At 36.8% G+C, this 19,158-nt stretch overlaps 1 protein-coding gene across 15 annotated transcripts in view; it reads left to right on the top strand.

Moving 5' to 3' along the window:
- The window catches only part of LOC121369984 (cytoplasmic dynein 1 intermediate chain 2-like), a 42,505-nt gene extending 23,854 nt beyond the window's left edge, over positions 1–18,651 (top strand). For 8 of the 15 annotated variants that reach the window (XM_041495090.1, XM_041495143.1, XM_041495102.1 and 5 more), the window contains 11 exons: positions 973–1,134; positions 2,159–2,318; positions 3,683–3,782; positions 5,915–6,040; positions 7,866–8,012; positions 9,751–9,864; positions 11,529–11,662; positions 12,377–12,521; positions 15,467–15,607; positions 16,712–16,837; positions 17,461–18,651. In XM_041495090.1, the coding sequence (XP_041351024.1) occupies positions 973–1,134; positions 2,159–2,318; positions 3,683–3,782; positions 5,915–6,040; positions 7,866–8,012; positions 9,751–9,864; positions 11,529–11,662; positions 12,377–12,521; positions 15,467–15,607; positions 16,712–16,837; positions 17,461–17,571 (1,466 nt within the window). In that variant the 3' untranslated portion in view covers positions 17,572–18,651. The remainder of the gene's footprint in view (positions 1–972; positions 1,135–2,158; positions 2,319–3,682; positions 3,783–5,914; positions 6,041–7,865; positions 8,013–9,750; positions 9,865–11,528; positions 11,663–12,376; positions 12,522–15,466; positions 15,608–16,711; positions 16,838–17,460) is intronic. The other 7 variants (XM_041495162.1, XM_041495136.1, XM_041495150.1 and 4 more) reach the window with 1 other exon arrangement.
- The last annotated feature ends 507 nt before the right edge of the window (positions 18,652–19,158 follow it).

Genomic DNA, 19,158 nt, shown 5'->3' with positions numbered 1-19,158 from the left:
TTTATCCAGCTAGAACAACTTTTGCTAACATTAAATTACACATTGTACATGTATACAACTTCATGACAAAATTACATGTTTCCTGTCATCCTCATATTTGCACATCTGTAGTTAATTTATTTTTTGTGAAACGGAAAAGGTACGTACTTCGAAAACTAGGGTTAGTAGTCTTAATTAGATAACAAATTAAATGTTCTTTGAGCATATAAAAATAATGTTAAAAAATTTGCTTATACACATATATTATTATTTATATAATGCAGTTTCTGTAAATGCCATAAATAGTCGTAGAAAGTATTAATTACTTGATAATTTTTAACATATTTGACTATCTAGTAAATGTTTGTTATTAATTAGTAAATAAATTTAATTGTTTATCAAAAGGTAAAATTTACTGATTCAGAAACATTTAAAATTGCTGATATAAATTATAGTTTGAACAATAAAGTAAAGTGTTACAATTATACAACAAACAAAATGATGTTTGTATTTTTATTATTTTTAATACAGTTTTATTTTAAATTTTTATTTTAAGTTTTAGACACTGCTTTGTGCAGACAAACTATATGTAGCTTGAACATGTTAATAGGTTTGTTGTTCAGATAATCTAGCAAATACAAGCAATTTGCTAACATGCTTTTGGTGGAGATTTTAAAGTATTATTTTAATTAAGTGTCAGTAGCTGTTTGCCAATTATTAACATTTTCACAAGCTTTTTTGGTACTGCCTCCCCTATAAACATACTGTACATCAAAAATATTCATTTTGCAGGGAATATTTTCTTCAAAAAAAATTCTAAAGCATTTAATAGCATCAACCCACTGTGTATGCTTGTTAAAATGTTAATAATACTTTTATAGTGAGTGGCTGCCTTAGTTCGATTACTGTGAATTAAAATCATAGGATAATCTTTATTTAGACATTACTATCAAGACTGTGTATGAGCAGCCTCATGAAATTATTAACACTCAGTTCTTGTTTATGATGACAACGACAAATCAGATGATGAAGCCGATACGGACTCGATGGACGTTGCCGTGGATACGCCCCCAGCCCGACGTATGCCCCACGTGGAACTTATCGGACCAACCATTTCACAAGATGAGCTGGAGAAAAGGGAAGAGAAAATTCCAGGTATGTCTCTGTCATGAAATTCCAGGTATGTCTCTGTCATGAAATTCCAGGTATGTCTCTCTCATGAAATTCCAGTTATGTCTGTTATGAAATTCCAGGTATGTCTCTGTCATGAAATTCCAGGTATGTCTCTCTCATGAAATTCCAGGTATGTCTCTGTCATGAAATTCCAGGTATGTCTCTGTCATGAAATTCCAGGTATGTCTCTGTCATGAAATTCCAGGTATGTCTCTCTCATGAAATTCCAGTTATGTCTGTTATGAAATTCCAGTATGTCTCTGTCATGAAATTCCAGTTATGTCAGTTATTAAATTCCAGGTATGTCACTGTCATGAAATTCCAGTTATATCTGTCATGAAATTCCAGGTACATCTATGTCTCTGTCATGAAATTCCAGTTATGCCTGTCATGAAATTCCAGGTAAGTCTCTGTCATGAGATTCCAGGTATGTCAGTGTCATGAGATTCCAGGTATGTCAGTGTCATGAGATTCCAGGTATGTCAATGTCATGAAATACCAGGTACACTTGTATGTCAATGTCATGAAATTCCAGGTATTTTGTATGTCTGTCATGAATTTCCAGGTATGTCCGTCATGAAATTCCAGGTATCTATACATGTGTAAGTCCATAAAATGTCATATGTTGTGAAAATTAAGGCTTGAAATGATGTGTAGGATGTTGCAAAGAAAATTAATCACTTCTCTATTGTGCATGTAATTCTTGGAATTGGTTTTCTGTAATTAATTAATGTTAGGAAGAAAACTAGTATCTGAAAATAAGTTATGTGACCTGTACATTAATTGGAGAAACCAGGGCAGTGACAGGAGGTTGTCCGATACCCAAGAACTGTAATTTTTTATCTTTTTGGTTACTTCTCTCAATCCTTGCAAGTATCAGTTATGTTATGTTAGAAACCCTGATAACTGTAGACATTCCTTTTGTTTTTAAATTTTAAATGTTGAGAATGAATGCACATGTCCCACGCCACCATCAATAATTGACTGTAACCATGGTTACTTGCAGTGCGTGACATCAGCGAGGAGGAGAAGCTGAAGATAATAATGTCGGAGGACTTCACGACGTTTTTCGACAAGACGACGCGGATCATTGAGCGCGCCCTCGGCGAGAGCAGTGCCGACATCTTTGTCGACTATGCCGCTGGGGAGAGAGAGGGAGCTGATGAGTAAGTGGCTTTAAAATGATCCTGGTTTAAAGAGACGGTCCCGAGTTGGCTGCCATTAGAGCTGGGCGGTATTGAAATTTGAGGTTCGGCATCGATATCGGTATTTTGGGGGTGATTTACCTCAGTATCAGTACGGTATTCGGTATTGACACAATACTGATATCGAGTGCTATTTTCGGTAGACTTGGCTTTAAATCATGCCTGTGTTACGGCTCACCCGCTAATTTCATGTAAATAAAATTAAATTCCATACACAAGGCTCTCGTCTGATTTATACCAACCCATTTTGCGTTAGTCAGATATATTATTAGTGCTTTCCGGGAAATATTTTTCAATATAAAAAATTCTGTCTTTTGAAATTTGCTCGGTAGGGTAAATCGGTATTGACATAATACTGATACCGAACAGTATATACGGTATACCGCCCAGCTCTAGCTGCCATTGTGAGATGTTTACAACTAACGGTAACAGAGCCTTTTGAACAACTAAAAGTACACACGAAATACATTTTCTTTATATTTAATGTGTTTGTGATCGCTCTAATGTTTGTAGTAGCTATAAAACTGCATGGTTACTTCCTAATATAAAATATTGTTTTGACGTCTAGAAACATTTTGGCGATCAGAATCACTTTGTATATACAAACACTGATATTCTAAACAAGAAAATGTGCTTCATCTGTAATTTTGGTTTGGGCATAGCTCAGTGGTAAAGCGCTCACCTGTTGAATGGTTGGTCTAGGATCGAGGAGGGCCATTTTTAGTTCATGTCACAGACTGTTTTCACTGTGTTGTAACTTCATCCAGATGTGTTGCAGGTTTGTAGATTAACCAATCGTTTTGTCCATTTTCACAGTTAAAACTAGAGTCTTCGACTTTAAGTAACTAACCAAAGGCTGTGGTATGTGCTATCCTGTCTGTGGAATAGTGCATTTAAAAGATCACTTGCTACTAATGAATAAAATGTAGCAGGAATCCTCTCTAAGACTGTAAAAATTATCAAATGTCTGACATCCAATAGCCGATGATTAATAAATCAATGTGCTCGAGTCCCATGCTACTAATGAAAAAATGGAGTGAGTTTCGTCTCTAAGACCATATATCAAAACTACCAAATGTCTGACATCCAATAGCCGATGATTAATAAATCAGTGTGCTCTAGTGGTGGTGTTAAACAAAACAAATTTTAATAATGTGCTCCAGATGTGTTGCAAAACAAAATAAACTTTAAACTTTCATTCATTCCCTGGCCTAGGGCATAATGTTATCGTATTCTAGAAGCCTTTCGTATTCTAGAAGCCTTTCTTCTACGTGCATGTACAGTATGATGATGATCAACAATTGTTTTTAATCTTTACATTTTAGTGATGATCTCGCTGGTGAGCGTCTCAAGATGAATCGGGAGTTTTTCGATGACCGTTGGTCTCGTCATCGAACTGTTACCAGCCTCGACTGGTCAACACAGGTCTGTTCACCCATTTATTCATTATTCTGTATCTCCTCAACATAATTAACGAATGGCCAGTGAATGTTTTGGTAGTTCTTTGCTAGTAAGTTTTGCTTACAGACAGATGATTTCCAAACACTGTTTCAGTAAAATATGACCTGTGATACCTTCATAAATCTTGCACTCAGTTGTTTTTCTGTGCATTTATGAAAAGTATCAAAATGCATATTCAGCAAGGACTTGCTACACAGTCGTTCATAACAATATTTTGTTCGCTCTAAATTGTTGTTTAAATCACTAACACCTTGCAATGAAAGAGGCTTTAATTATTCTGTGTGTATTTATTTACATTGTTGTCCCAACTCCATAACCCTGTTTTGTTCCCTTCCATGATGGTGCAACATTCAAAAGATTGTCCACCACAGGGAACATTTTGTTTACCAAATCTTGATGAGCGATATTTCTAGTCAATTGAAAATTGATTAGCGACTACTCTTTTGATACAACCCTTCTTAGTCGAGAATGTTTTCATACAACCCTTCTTAGTCAACAAACATTTCACTGCACCATGCTGAATATAATTCCAATACTTGCGTAGCTAACTGCGATGCAATATGAACAAAATGTTCCCTGCAGCATGCTGAATATAATTCCACTACTTGGGTGGCTAACTGACGTGATGCTGAACAAAATGTTTTGTGCACAAAATGTTCCTTGCATGATGCTGAATTAAATTCCACTACTTGCGTAGCTACATGTAATTGCGACGCGATACTGAACAAAATGTTCCCTGCAGCATGCTGAATATAATTCCACTACTTGTGTAGCTACATGTAATTGCGACGCGATACTGAACAAAATGTTCCCTGCACCGTGCTGAATATAATTCCACTTCTTGTGTAGCTACATGTAATTGCGACGCGATACTGAACAAAATGTTCCCTGCACCGTGCTGAATATAATTCCACTACTTGTGTAGCTACATGTAATTACGACGCGATACTGAACAAAATGTTCCCTGCAGCATGCTGAATATAATTCCACTACTTGTGTAGCTACATGTAATTGCGACGCGATACTGAACAAAATGTTCCCTGCAGCATGCTGAATATAATTCCACTACTTGTGTAGCTACATGTAATTGCGACGCGATACTGAACAAAATGTTCCCTGCAGCATGCTGAATATAATTCCACTACTTGTGTAGCTACATGTAATTGCGACGCGATACTGAACAAAATGTTCCCTGCAGCATGCTGAATATAATTCCACTACTTGTGTAGCTACATGTAATTGCGACGCGATACTGAACAAAATGTTCCCTGCACCGTGCTGAATATAATTCCACTACTTGTGTAGCTACATGTAATTGCGACGCGATACTGAACAAAATGTTCCCTGCACCGTGCTGAATATAATTCCACTACTTGTGTAGCTACATGTAATTGCGACGCGATACTGAACAAAATGTTCCCTGCAGCATGCTGAATATAATTCCACTACTTGTGTAGCTACATGTAATTGCGACGCGATACTGAACAAAATGTTCCCTGCACCGTGCTGAATATAATTCCACTACTTGTGTAGCTACATGTAATTGCGACGCGATACTGAACAAAATGTTCCCTGCACCGTGCTGAATATAATTCCACTACTTGTGTAGCTACATGTAATTGCGACGCGATACTGAACAAAATGTTCCCTGCACCGTGCTGAATATAATTCCACTACTTGTGTAGCTACATGTAATTGCGACGCGATACTGAACAAAATGTTCCCTGCACCGTGCTGAATATAATTCCACTACTTGTGTAGCTACATGTAATTGCGACGCGATACTGAACAAAATGTTCCCTGCACCGTGCTGAATATAATTCCACTACTTGTGTAGCTACATGTAATTGCGACGCGATACTGAACAAAATGTTCCCTGCACCGTGCTGAATATAATTCCACTACTTGTGTAGCTACATGTAATTGCGACGCGATACTGAACAAAATGTTCCCTGCAGCGTGCTGAATATAATTCCACTACTTGTGTAACTACATGTAATTGCGACGCGATACTGAACAAAATGTTCCCTGCACCGTGCTGAATATAATTCACTGTGTACATATTTTTGATATGTTATTCTGTTTGGTTTGTGCAGCACCCCGAGTTGCTGGTTGCATCGTACAACATGAATGAGGACTCCCATCATGACCCAGATGGTGTGGCCTTGATCTGGAACATCAAGTTCAAGAAGGACACACCCGAATACGTCTTCCACTGTCAGGTGCACTAAACGTTTGTCTAGTTCAACAACACCATTAGAACAGTGTTGGAAATTTTCATGGGTGACATTTATTTCTTAAGGGTGACTAAGAATATTACAAAGGTAGTCCGTTGGGCGACCATCTATTTTAGGGTCTGGCGAGTATGGTACCAGCTAAAAAAAGAAACGCACTGAAATTGAATCAAATGTGACAAAATATACTGCGTCTCTGCTGGCATGAACTACAGATCTGATAGCAGAAGACGTACATGTAGAACATGCTCTGTATTTTGACAGTGCATAGGCAGTTTGATTTATTAATCAGTGGCTATTGGATGTCAAACATTTGATACGTTTTGACATATACTCTTAGAGAGGAAACCCTTTATATATTTTTTATTAGTAACAAGGAATCTTTTATATGCACCATTCCACCGACAGGACAACACATACTACAGCCATTGATCTACCAGTCATGAGCTGTCACATTAAGAGTCGACACCAGATTTACTGTCGGCTAACATAAACAAAACTTAGTGTTAAAAGTTAACTTTATAATGAAGTAAAGTTAAAGCCAGACAATAAATGTTTTCCGAAGTTGTAGTCAAATATCAGGAGACAGAGTTTCTGCCAGAAAGACATTTTTGGGTATGGCACTATGAAATTGAATGCAACCATGGTCATGGGGGAACCTCCAAAAAAAAAAAAGGGGTTAAGTTTAGGCTTTTGGTTAAGAAAATCATACAGTAATGATAAAGAGTGATTAATTTTGTCAAAAGGTTAACTTAAAAAAATAAAATGTGCAAACAAATTTGGGTATGACGCTATACCCATTTTACCCTCTGGCAGAAGCCTTGGGAGATGACTTCACATATGTTTTTATTTGCAATAAAGGCTATTTTAATTTTATATAAAAATTTCTGAAAAATCTAAAATTAAAATGTTTTTTTTGCTAAAAGAAAAAAAGACCAAGAGTTAACTCTCTTGAATGGTGTCATAATTTATATGATTTCCCCCATCTGATGAATAGTGTGCATACTGAAAATGATAACTGTGTAGAATGACATCGTATATCAGGCCCGTAGCCAGGATTTTGAGTGTGGGGGGGGGGGGGGGGGGGGGGGGTCATTTAGGTTTATGGTGAGGGAGCTTCGTAGCGCCCGAGTTGCTTAGTGGGGGCCGGGGGCATATTGGGGGAAAAAAGCTACCGGTAAAGGTGGACATCCTTATTTTTGGATAAAGTTTGGAATATGTAGCAGTAGGTATTTTGTTAAATGCTTTGCAGTGCTTCGATGAAAGCAAACATAGGAATAACTCTTTTCACATGTTATTGGAAATACAAAAGTAATTAGTAAAGTAGATTTAAACTATATTGCTTATAGTTAACAATTTTATTTTAAAGTTAAACATCAAAGTGTTTGCTGTTATGTAACAACATCTTTTTGACTAATAAAGCCTTTTTAGTGACTGAAATTACCTATTAAATAATGTTTTTGTTGGTTACCGTTTACAATATCAGTGTTTGAATAAATATTGACAAAGCAGCATTCACTGAATTACTGTCCATTTGGCTATTTCATGTTCCAGCCGTTGCTTCACAACTGGTTTAACAAAGGATGTGGTATGTACTATCCTGTCTGTGGGATGGTGCATATAAAAGATCCCTTGCTGCTAATCAAAAAGAGTAGCCCATGAAGTGGCGACAGCGGGTTTCCTGTCTCATATATTTGTGGTTCTTAACCATATGTCCGATACCTTAACCGTAAATAAAATGTGTTGAGTGCGTTGTTAAATATTTCCTTCCTTCACTGAATTACAGAATATAAACTAACATGTTTGATTATAGTCTCCGGTGATGTCGACGTGTTTCGCCAAGTTTCACCCAAACCTGATTGTTGGCGGGACGTACTCCGGGCAGATCGTGCTGTGGGACAACCGAGTGAACAAACGGACGCCCGTACAGCGGACACCACTGTCGGCCGCAGCCCACACGGTCAGTGAATGTTTTAAGCTGCACAGCTGTAGTAGAACGTGATATCAAGATTCACAGTCCAACACTTACATGATTGTTCAGCATTTTAAATCCTATCCACTCTTTTACCACCTTTTTTTTAAAATATGCCCATCTTTTATGGGTCGTATAGTGTTCTCCATCTGTCCGTACGTCCGTCCATCTATAAAGGTTTTTATTCTTGAGAATATCTTTCATATCTGTTCATATAGGATCATCAAACCTTGCATGTAAGTACAACATGGGATGGCGGTGTGTCGCATAGCGTAACTAGCAGGGCTACCTCACGTAAATACACCATGGGATGGCGGTGTGTCGCATAGCGTAACTAGCAGGTCTACCTCACGTAAGTACACCATGGGATGGCCGTGTGTCGCATAGCGTAACTAGCAGGGCTACCTCACGTAAGTACACCATGGGATGGCCGTGTGTCGCATAGCGTAACTAGCAGGGCTACCTCACGTAAGTACACCATGGGATGGCCGTGTGTCGCATAGCGTAACTAGCAGGGCTACCTCACGTAAGTACACCATGGGATGGCCGTGTGTCGCATAGCGTAACTAGCAGGGCTACCTCACGTAAGTACACCATGGGATGGCCGTGTGTCGCATAGCGTAACTAGCAGGGCTACCTCACGTAAGTACACCATGGGATGGCCGTGTGTCGCATAGCGTAACTAGCAGGGCTACCTCACGTAAGTACACCATGGGATGGCCGTGTGTCGCATAGCGTAACTAGCAGGGCTACCTCACGTAAGTACACCATGGGATGGCCGTGTGTCGCATAGCGTAACTAGCAGGGCTACCTCACGTAAATACACCATGGGATGGCCGTGTGTCGCATAGCGTAACTAGCAGGGATACCTCACGTAAATACACCATGGGATGGCGGTGTGTCGCATAGCGTAACTAGCAGGGCTACCTCACGTAAATACACCATGGGATGGCGGTGTGTCGCATAGCGTAACTAGCAGGGCTACCTCACGTAAATACACCATGGGATGGCTGTGTGTCGCATAGCGTAACTAGCAGGGCTACCTCACGTAAATACACCATGGGATGGCCGTGTGTCGCATAGCGTAACTAGCAGGGCTACCTCTGGCACTCATCAAATTAACTGCAAATTTCTAAAATAATTTTATGAAATAATTGATATTTTGTGAAAAATTAACTGGATTTCTACCATATTTGAAGTTTTGATAGATAATTTACTGACCCAGAGCTAGCCCTTACTAGGTCACCACGACCTACTTTTGACAGACATATTATGTACCTCATCGGTACTCTTTATTAGTCACCTACCGATCCAACTATACAGGTTTCATCTCCATTATTTTTTCTGTCTGTTCATCCGTCTGTCCCACATATAGTTTTCCAGATGGTGTTTTCACAATGCCTTGAGATATTGAGCTGAAAGTTTGTGTGTAGCTTTATCTGTTAAAGATAAGTTTGACTTTCATGGCAAGTTACCCAGAGTGTTGGTACCAAAAATGTAAATAGTTTTTAAATATTTATGTTTAAAATTTTCTAATGCCATTTGTTTCCTTTGAAATAAATACAAGGAAATTGTCTACAAGAAAAATACTTGAATGTTCAATGTGACATTAAAATGCATATATTATGTATTATGCATTTATTTCCCTTCTTAATAAGATATCTTTCAATACAAGATTTATTAGTCTCAGAGTCAGGGGCGTAAAGATGTATTTTGTCTGTTGCAGCATCCTGTGTACTGCGTGAATGTCGTCGGAACCCAGAATGCCCACAATCTCATCAGTGTGTCGACTGACGGCAAAATGTGTTCATGGAGTCTGGAGATGCTTTCACAGCCGCAGGTATCATCAGCAAATTAATCTAGTTCTTTTCTTTCCTAAATGTAGCAGGTTTCATATCTATGACTGTGTCAAAATGACCATATGTTTGACATCCATTTTGTCTCGGTTTTTCTGATAAAGGCTATTTCGATTTTATAAAAATCCTGTATTAAAAATAGATTTTTGGCTACAAGGAAAAATGACCAAGAGTTAACTCTCTTGAATAGTGATGTAGTGTTTATGATTTTCTCTTGAATAGTGACGTAATTTGTATGATTTTCCCCCATCAGCTCTATAGTGCATGTACTGTACGTACTGAATACATTAAATGACATCCTTGTTTTTGTATACAATTTGGAACATTTAGCGTAAGTATTTCGTAAGACAATTTACAGTGCTTACGTGAAAGCAAAAGTAGGAATAACCCATTTTACTCATAGTTCTTAATTCTATTATAGAGTTAACCTTAAATGCTTAAAGGGTCTACTGTAACATTTCTTCCATGTGAGACGGGACATGGCCTATTGGTAAACCGCTCGCTTGATGTGCGGACAGTTTGGGATCGATCTCCATCAGTGGGCCTATTGGGCTATTTCTTGTTTCAGCCAGTGTACCATGACTGGTATATCAAAGGCTGTGGTATGTGCTATCCTGTCTGTGGGATGGTGCATATAAAAGATCCCTTGCTACTAATGTTAAAATGTAGCGGGTTTCCTCTGTGACTCAAAATCACCATATGTTTGGCATCCAGTAGCTGATGATTAATGAATCAATGTGCTCTAGTGGTGTCGTTAAACAAAACAAACTTCTTGATTTCCTCCATGCGTACTTCATTTAATATATAGAGGATTCGTCATGAGTATTTTTTAATATGGGAAAATATCAACCGAGTCTATGTTAATTGATATTTGTCGAGGCTCTGCCGAGACAAATACTGATTAACTAGACGAGGTTGATATTTTACATATTAGAAAATACGAGTAGCGAATTCTATTTATCCTATAACACTTCTAAAATAACATTTTAATAAAAAAATTAGTAAATCACAGTACTAAAGTCGTCGCCATCTGTAATATGACGTTGTCACGATTAGCACAAATTAGTTTGACGTCACACATTTTAACTAAATCTTTGAAAATGTTGCGCACAGGTACACTGATCTTGTTGGGTTGTAAGCAAATGACTCATCCACAGCAACACATTACCGAGAGACCTTGCAAATTTGCATACCATTATTAACCGGGTTGATAAAATAAAATTATCACATGGGTTTATGACATGGATATCATGGGTAAGTTACAGGATAAATTTCTTTTCTACTTCACTGACCTCAGACAATGGCATTTTCCCCGAGGGATATTAGACTGGTTCGAACATCCCAACAGCCACTGGGATGGCTAAAAATCTTCCATCTTCCCATTTACTTTTGGGAAATTCGGACCAGACTACTATCCCTAGGGGAATATGCTATTGTTTGAGGTCAGGTGAAGTATTCTAAAATGAGAAAACACTTCACGTTTCTTTCTCCAAAATTTTATTTTGTTTGGTAGTGGATATACAAACAAAATGTCACTCCCCAACCCCACCCATCTACACCATTTGATCAGTTGTAGAATATCCCTAAAGAAGTTTTGAAATTATCTTTTTTCTTTTAAATTAAAGTTTTCTCTTGCTTTTTTGAACAGGACAGTATGGAGCTGCATCACAAGCAGAACAAGGCGGTTGCAGTGACAAGTTTCTGCTTTCTGTCGGGCGATGTTAACAACTTCGTAGTGGGGGCCGAGGACTGTACAGTCTACACGGCCTGTAGACATGGCAGGTACAGAACAGCACAATGCTGATTAAACAGAAATGATATATTGTGACATCATTTCTGTGTCATATTATTATTTTGGGGTTAATGGGGTAAGAAGAGCAACACCACGCTGATTAAACAGAAATATTAGGGGCAGACCATAGCCCAGTGGTAAGGCACTCGCTTGTTGCGTGGTCAGTCTAAGATCAATCCCTGTTGGTGGGTCCATTAGGCTATTTCTTTTTCCAGTCAGTGGACCACGACTGGTATATCAAAGGCTGTGGTATGTGTTATCCTGTTTGTGGGATGGTGCATATAAAATATCCCTTGCTACTAATGGAAAACAAGCGGGTTTCCTCTCTAAGACTATATGTCAAAGTGACCAAATGTTTAACATCCAATAGCTGATGATTAATAAATCAGTGTGCTCAATGTTAAATAAAACAAACTTTTAAAACATATTTTTAAATAAATAAAACATTATACAAAAATCTCAGAAAGGGAAATGTTAAAACATTTATCACTTTAGTAACAATTTTCTCCCTATGTTTTGGCGGCAAGTTGTGAGCTATTTTAAATTTGAATCATCCATTACATCCACATGAACAAATTTAAAATCATTTGCGTAAAACTAGATACATTTGAGCAAAGTGCAAACAAAATTATTGTTCTTGCAATTTTCAGAAGCCGGTATCCATAAATAAAATATTATAAAATAAAATATTCCTTTCATTTCAGTAAAGCGGGAATCAATGAAGCCTTTGATGGCCACCAGGGCCCGGTGACACAAGTGGATTGTCACTCGGTACCGGGACAAATCGACTTCTCTCCGTACTTCATAACCTCGTCATTTGACTGGACCATCAAACTGTGGAGCATCAAGGTTTGTACATGACGTTAATATATACTAAACAAGGGCGATGCATGGCCGTACCACTTTTTTGTTCATATTTGTTGTATCTGTGAAAATGTTCTTCACAGGTGAATTTGAAAGACGAGTCTGGCAACCTCGAGCCATTCCACTATTTTTTTTACTGCATGCACCGCCCCTGTGAACAAGAAAGGAAATGCAAATATTTTTGCATATTTTTCAGCAATAAAATTAACTTGGTAAATAGACTCAAAATGAGAGTAAATTATTCAAAACATGAAGAATACATTATGGGATTCACACAAAATAGGCTGAATTTAACTACATACATTTACAATGCATAAATACTTGTGTAAAAACAACAACAGGCTTCGTAAATTAGGCCCAGTAATTATAAATAAATAAAATAAAGCTAAATTAACATATGTGTTTCTTTTGTTATTTAGTGTAGAATGATGCAGGAATCAAAATAAGCCCTGTGTCCAGATAACCTGTATGTTGCAACACATTTTTGTAGTTAATAATTCCTAATATCATTATTGTAAAAATACTTCACAGACACATTGTGACTTCGTTGTTTATTCATATCACTCTTCTCGTATTGATACTTTTATGTTTATCCTATATTTGACTAACACGATTAGTCACATTTTAGGTGGTAATGTTTCAGCTTCATGAGATTCTGTAATAATAGTTTTATGTTTATCCTATATTTGACTAACACGATTAATCACATTTTAGGTGGTAATGTTTGAGCTTCATGAGATTCTGTAATAATAGTTTTATGTTTATCTTATATTGGACTAACACAGTTAATCCATTTTAGGTAATTTGAGCTTCAACACTGTAATAATAGTTTTATCTTACTAACACAGTTTCACATTTTAGGTGGTAATGTTTGAGCTTCATGAGATTCTGTAATAATAGTTTTATGTTTATCCTATATTGGACTAACACAGTTAATCACATTTTAGGTGGTAATGTTTGAGCTTCATGAGATTCTGTAATAATAGTTTTATGTTTATCCTATATTTGACTAACACAATTAATCACATTTTAGGTGGTAATGTTTGAGCTTCATGAGATTCTGTAATAATAGTTTTATGTTTATCCTATATTTGACTAACACGATTAATCACATTTTAGGTGGTAATGTTTGAGCTTCATGAGATTCTGTAATAATAGTTTTATGTTTATCTTATATTGGACTAACACAGTTAATCACATTTTAGGTGGTAATGTTTGAGCTTCATGAGATTCTGTAATAATAGTTTATCCTATATTGGACTAACACGATTAATCACATTTTAGGTTAATGTTTGAGTTTCATGAGATTCTGTAATAATAGTTTTATGTTTATCCTATATTGGACTAACACGGTTAATCACATTTTAGGTGGTAATGTTTGAGCTTCATGAGATTCTGTAATAATAGTTTTATGTTTATCTTATATTGGACTAACACAGTTAATCACATTTTAGGTGGTAATGTTTGAGCTTCATGAGATTCTGTAATTATAGTTTTATGTTTATCCTATATTTGACTAACACGATTAATCACATTTTAGGTGGTAATGTTTGAGCTTCATGAGATTCTGTAATAATAGTTTTATGTTTATCCTATATTGGACTAACACAGTTAATCACATTTTAGGTGGTAATGTTTGAGCTTCATGAGATTCTGTAATAATAGTTTTATGTTTATCCTATATTGGACTAACACAGTTAATCACATTTTAGGTGGTAATGTTTGAGCTTCATGAGATTCTGTAATAATAGTTTTATGTTTATCTTATCTTGTCACATTTAACTGGTAACAGCTTCATGAGATTCAATACTATATTTGACTAACACGTTAATCACATTTAGGTGGTAATGTTTTAGCTCCATGAGATTTTAATAATAGTTTTATGTTTAATTGGACTAACACAGTACTTTTAGGTCAATGTTTGATGACGAGAGTTTTATGTTTATCTTGTATTTAACTAACACACAACTAATCAGTATTTAGGTGGTAAAGTTTTAGCTCCATGTGATTTTATTGAGAAGGAAGTACTTTTCTCAACTTTGATGACGAGAGTTAACTTGTAACGAGAACTTTTCTCAACTTTGATGACGAGAGTTAACTTGTAACCAGAACATTTCTCAACTTTGATGATGAGAGTTAACTTGTAACCAGAACATTTCTCAACTTCTTTCAATGCGGGGGCGTGAGTTATCCCTGTCGCTTGAGTGTTTGCTTGAGGTGCTTGCGTCGCAGGATTGAACCACTTCTGTGGATCCATTCAATTGATTGGGATTTTTCTCATTCCAACCAGTGCACCACAGCTGGTCAAAGGCTGTGGTATGTGCTTTCCTGTCTGTGAGAAAGTGCATATAAAATATCCCTTGCTACTAATGGAAAAATGTAACGGGTTTCCTCTGAGTCAAAATTATCAAATGTTTGACATCCAATAGCCGGTGATTAATAAATCAATGTGCTCTAGTAGTGTCTCAGATAAACAAAACTTTTTTTCAATGCGAGACAGTGTTCAGCTCAGTTGGTAGAGCAGTCACCTGAAATGCTTGGGTGGTAGGATTGAACCTCCATGGTGGACACTTTTTTTTTCCGTTCTGTTCACTGTGACTGGTATATCAAACACTGGTTAGTGCTGCCCTGTCTAGAAAAGTGAATATGAAAGATCCCTTATGAAAAAAAATGTAGCAAATTTTCACTGATGTCTACATGTCATTATTATCAAACGTTTGATATCCAATTAATAAATCAGTGTGCTGTAGCAGTGTCGATAAATAAAACGTCATTGTTCAACCAGTCCACTAACTCTCGATCCCGGCTAGTGGGGTTTATCAACTGTATTACTATAACTTACACAGACACTACACGCGAAGCTTCTGTGAGGTCTGTAGTGACTTTCTCAAACATTTATCGATAAACAAAACACACTTTGTTTTCCACAGGACCAGAAGTTTATCCACTCGTTTGAGGACAACAGCGACTATGTTTACGGTGTTGAGTGGTCTCCGATTCACCCCGCTCTGTTTGCCAGCGTCGACGGAATGGGAAGACTCGACCTGTGGAATCTGAACAATGAAACAGAAGTATGTCATACAACAACTCTTGTTTTGTGCCTTAACAGTCCAACCAGACTATAGGTTTCACCTCTGTCCTTCTGTCTGTTCATCTATCTGTCTGTCCCACATATAGTTTTCTGGATGTTTTTTCCACAATGCCTCGAGATATTGAACTGACATTTTGTGTATAGCTTTATCAAGAACTCTTACAGATCATGTTTGGATTTCAACGCTATTTACCCTTTTTTGACAGAGTTATGGCCCTTGAATGTAGGAGATACGAAAATTTGTTTTCTACAAAAACAGTTTGGAATGCTTCAAGATATTGAGCTGACCATTTGGGTATAGCTTTATCACGTACTGTTACAGATCAAGTTTGACTTTCATGGCAATTTACTCTTTTTTTTTCCCACAGTTATGGCCCTTGAAGTTAGGCGATACCAAAAAAAATTTGGGCCTGGTAGAAGGAATGTATTGCTTTAGCAGTACTCTCAGAATGCTTGTTATGACAGAAAGTCATAAATGTTTTTGTTCCAGGTACTCTGCTAATATTGGTCATACGTAATTGACCCATTCATTCATTCATTGGTTGAGTGCAGTCATCTGAAGGCAACTTGAAAAAGATACATTTGGTAGAAAAAATGTGATGGAATCATTTCGATTGCATCCTGAACTTTTGTTGCAATCTGTTACAGATCAAGTTTGACTTTTCGTGGCAATTTATCCTTTTTTTCACAGAATTATGGCCCTTGAACTTAGGTGATACGAAAATATGTTGGGCCTGGTAGGAGACATGTATTGCTTTAGCAGTACTCTCAGAATGCTTGTTGTAACAGAAAGTAATAAATGTTTTTGTTCCAGGTACTCTGCTTGTATCGGTCATACATACTTGATACTTTTGTTGCAATTTGTTCGTAATACTGAATTTTATTATAAATTATAATTTTACTTCTCTGTGATATTTGTGTTTTTGCACAGATCATTACACTGTGTTTTAATTTAACTAATGAATTTTTATATTGAGATTGTTCATCAATTAATGTTTGCATTTACCATAGTTTGACACCCACTAGCTGATGTATTTTTCCGTCCTGGAATGTGGTTAAACATGCATTCATTCATTTGTTCCAGGTACCGACAGCGTCAGTTGTTGTGGAGAACAATGTTGCCTTGAACCAGGTTCGCTGGCACCGTAGTGGTCACCACATCAGCGTGGGAGACGACATGGGCAGAATTAAGATTTACGACGTCGTTGATGTAAGTAATTTACGTCAAAACAAAACACTTTTCTTTCTTTCATGTTAATATATACATAACAAGACGAGATATAGGCGACAGCATAAACTTTGCACATTGAGCTCCAGTTTTAAAAATTACAAGTCCTACATTAATGAAACTTGGTTTTTATTTATGAATGTTCATCTCAAAGCAGGTTAAAAGAAAAAAATTAAAATTTGTCTTTTTTTTAATTCATTTGTTGGTTTTTTTTACTTGCATAGAGGTGAACATCCATTGAAGCAGCTATCAGCAACCCCACATTGATAGCCTTAAAAATCAATTGGGATATTTCTCGTTCTAGCCAATGCACCATGACTGGTATCAAAGGCTGTGGTATGTGTCTGTGGGATGGTGCTTATAAAAGATCCCTTGCTGCTAATCGAAAATATCTGTGGTCCTTAACCATATGTCTGACGTCATATGACTGTAAATAAAATGTGTGGAGTGCATAGTTAAATAAAACATTTCCTTCCTTCTTTTCTAATATACTCCAGTGGTGTCATTAAGCAATACAAACTTTAATTTCATATACTGGTACACTGTTTTCAGAAGACTGTTTACCGTGAATGAATTACTTATAACGTTGTTGGTTTTTTCTTCAGCACATTGCCAATCCGAAGCCGGACGAGTGGTCGAGATTCGTCCACACGATTCAGGAGTTGAGACAGCACGCGCAGGAGAGAGAAGAGGATTCCAACATGGCGCTGCGATAACCCTGTGACCCCGTGTACAGAACTATTTATATTGAACCAGCATCTTCTCTTTGCATTGCTTTGGCTATATCGACAGTATCTGGGTGGATTTTTAAGCATACAGCATCATCTCATTTGACATTTTGTGCAACATTTTGCTTATAATTTTTTTTTTATTATTATTATTTGTTTTTTTTCCATTATTATTAAAGGGTATTAGTAAAAGACGAAGCATTATTTAATTCATTGACATAATTGTGTTTCGTTTAAGGAATATGAACTCAAAATGTGTTTACAACTCGACTACTATGACTATGACAAGTCTCGTTCCTTTTAACAGAAATTATCAGTATACTAGAATATTTAGAAAAAGCCTACTTTTGACTTAACATTGTAATAGTGCTTTGAGTTTTGATTTTCCTATTTGTGTTGAATGTAAACATTTTATTTTATCATACAATTGGGATATGTGCAAATTTTTAGACTGCAAGACTACAAACTTTAAAAGTAATCGATTTCAAGAGAGACTAGCACTTTATATTTACACAAAGAAATTAATTAAGCCTACCTCCCCCACCACCATCCCACCCCTGAAAAAGAAAAGATAAACGACACTGATCTACCCTTTGATAAAAATACAACTTTTATTTGATTTATCCAGGGCACAATATTTTACTGGCCCATCCGTATATTCCATTTTCATTGGTTGAAACTAGTGTGAGATTTTAATGTATTTTGCACTCTTAAGACACAATTTGGATACACATTTAGAAAAACTACTGAATTCCCGGCTTTTGAACGTAGGTGGATTTATGAGAATATTAAAGTGGTTTCATAACTTGATTAACACAGGTGGTTTCAATATGGGTTGACTGCATAATCGGGTTTGATCATTGATTTCTCCCAATGTCTTGCAGTCTTTACTAAAAAATTGTTTACTTTTTTGCATTACTGGTTATGGTTTATTTTAATACTTTTGGTGCTACCTTATTTGTTTGTAAAATAAATCTGTACAGGGCAAGCCAAATATACAAACATGTAATAACTAGTTAATAGCTTGTACATTGTAGTTACTTGAATAAAATGCGTGCTATATTGAAATGACTCTATGTTGTGTGTCTATAACAGAAAGCTGACTGGAATTTAGTTAGCAGAATTCTTGCATATTTCAACGTCTGTGGCGTGTACTGTCCTGTCTGTGGGAAGATGCATATAAAAGATCTGATACTGGTCAGTGCAAAAATGTAGAGGGTTTCCTCTAAAGAGAGGCAGGACATAGCCCAGTGGTAAAGCGTTCACTTGATGCACGGTCAGTCTAGAATCAATCCCCATTGGTCTATTTCTCATTCCAGCCAGTGTTCCACAACTGGTGTAACAAAGGCTGTGGTATGTACTATCCTGTCTGTGGGATGGTGCATATAAAAGATCCCTTGCTGCTTATCAAAGCAAATTAGCCCATGAAATGGCAACAGCGGGTTTCCTCTCAATATCCGAGTGGTCCTTAACCATATATCCGACGCCATATAACCATAAATAAAATGTGTCGAGTGCATCATTAAATAAAACATTTCCTTCTTTCCTATAAAGACTACTTGTCCAAATGTTTGA

The sequence above is a fragment of the Gigantopelta aegis genome, chromosome 1, assembly GCF_016097555.1.
Source record: "Gigantopelta aegis isolate Gae_Host chromosome 1, Gae_host_genome, whole genome shotgun sequence".
Lineage (NCBI taxonomy): Eukaryota > Metazoa > Mollusca > Gastropoda > Neomphalida > Peltospiridae > Gigantopelta > Gigantopelta aegis.
Note: the sequence above shows the minus strand (reverse complement) of the source record. Positions and strands in the feature narration are given on the sequence as shown.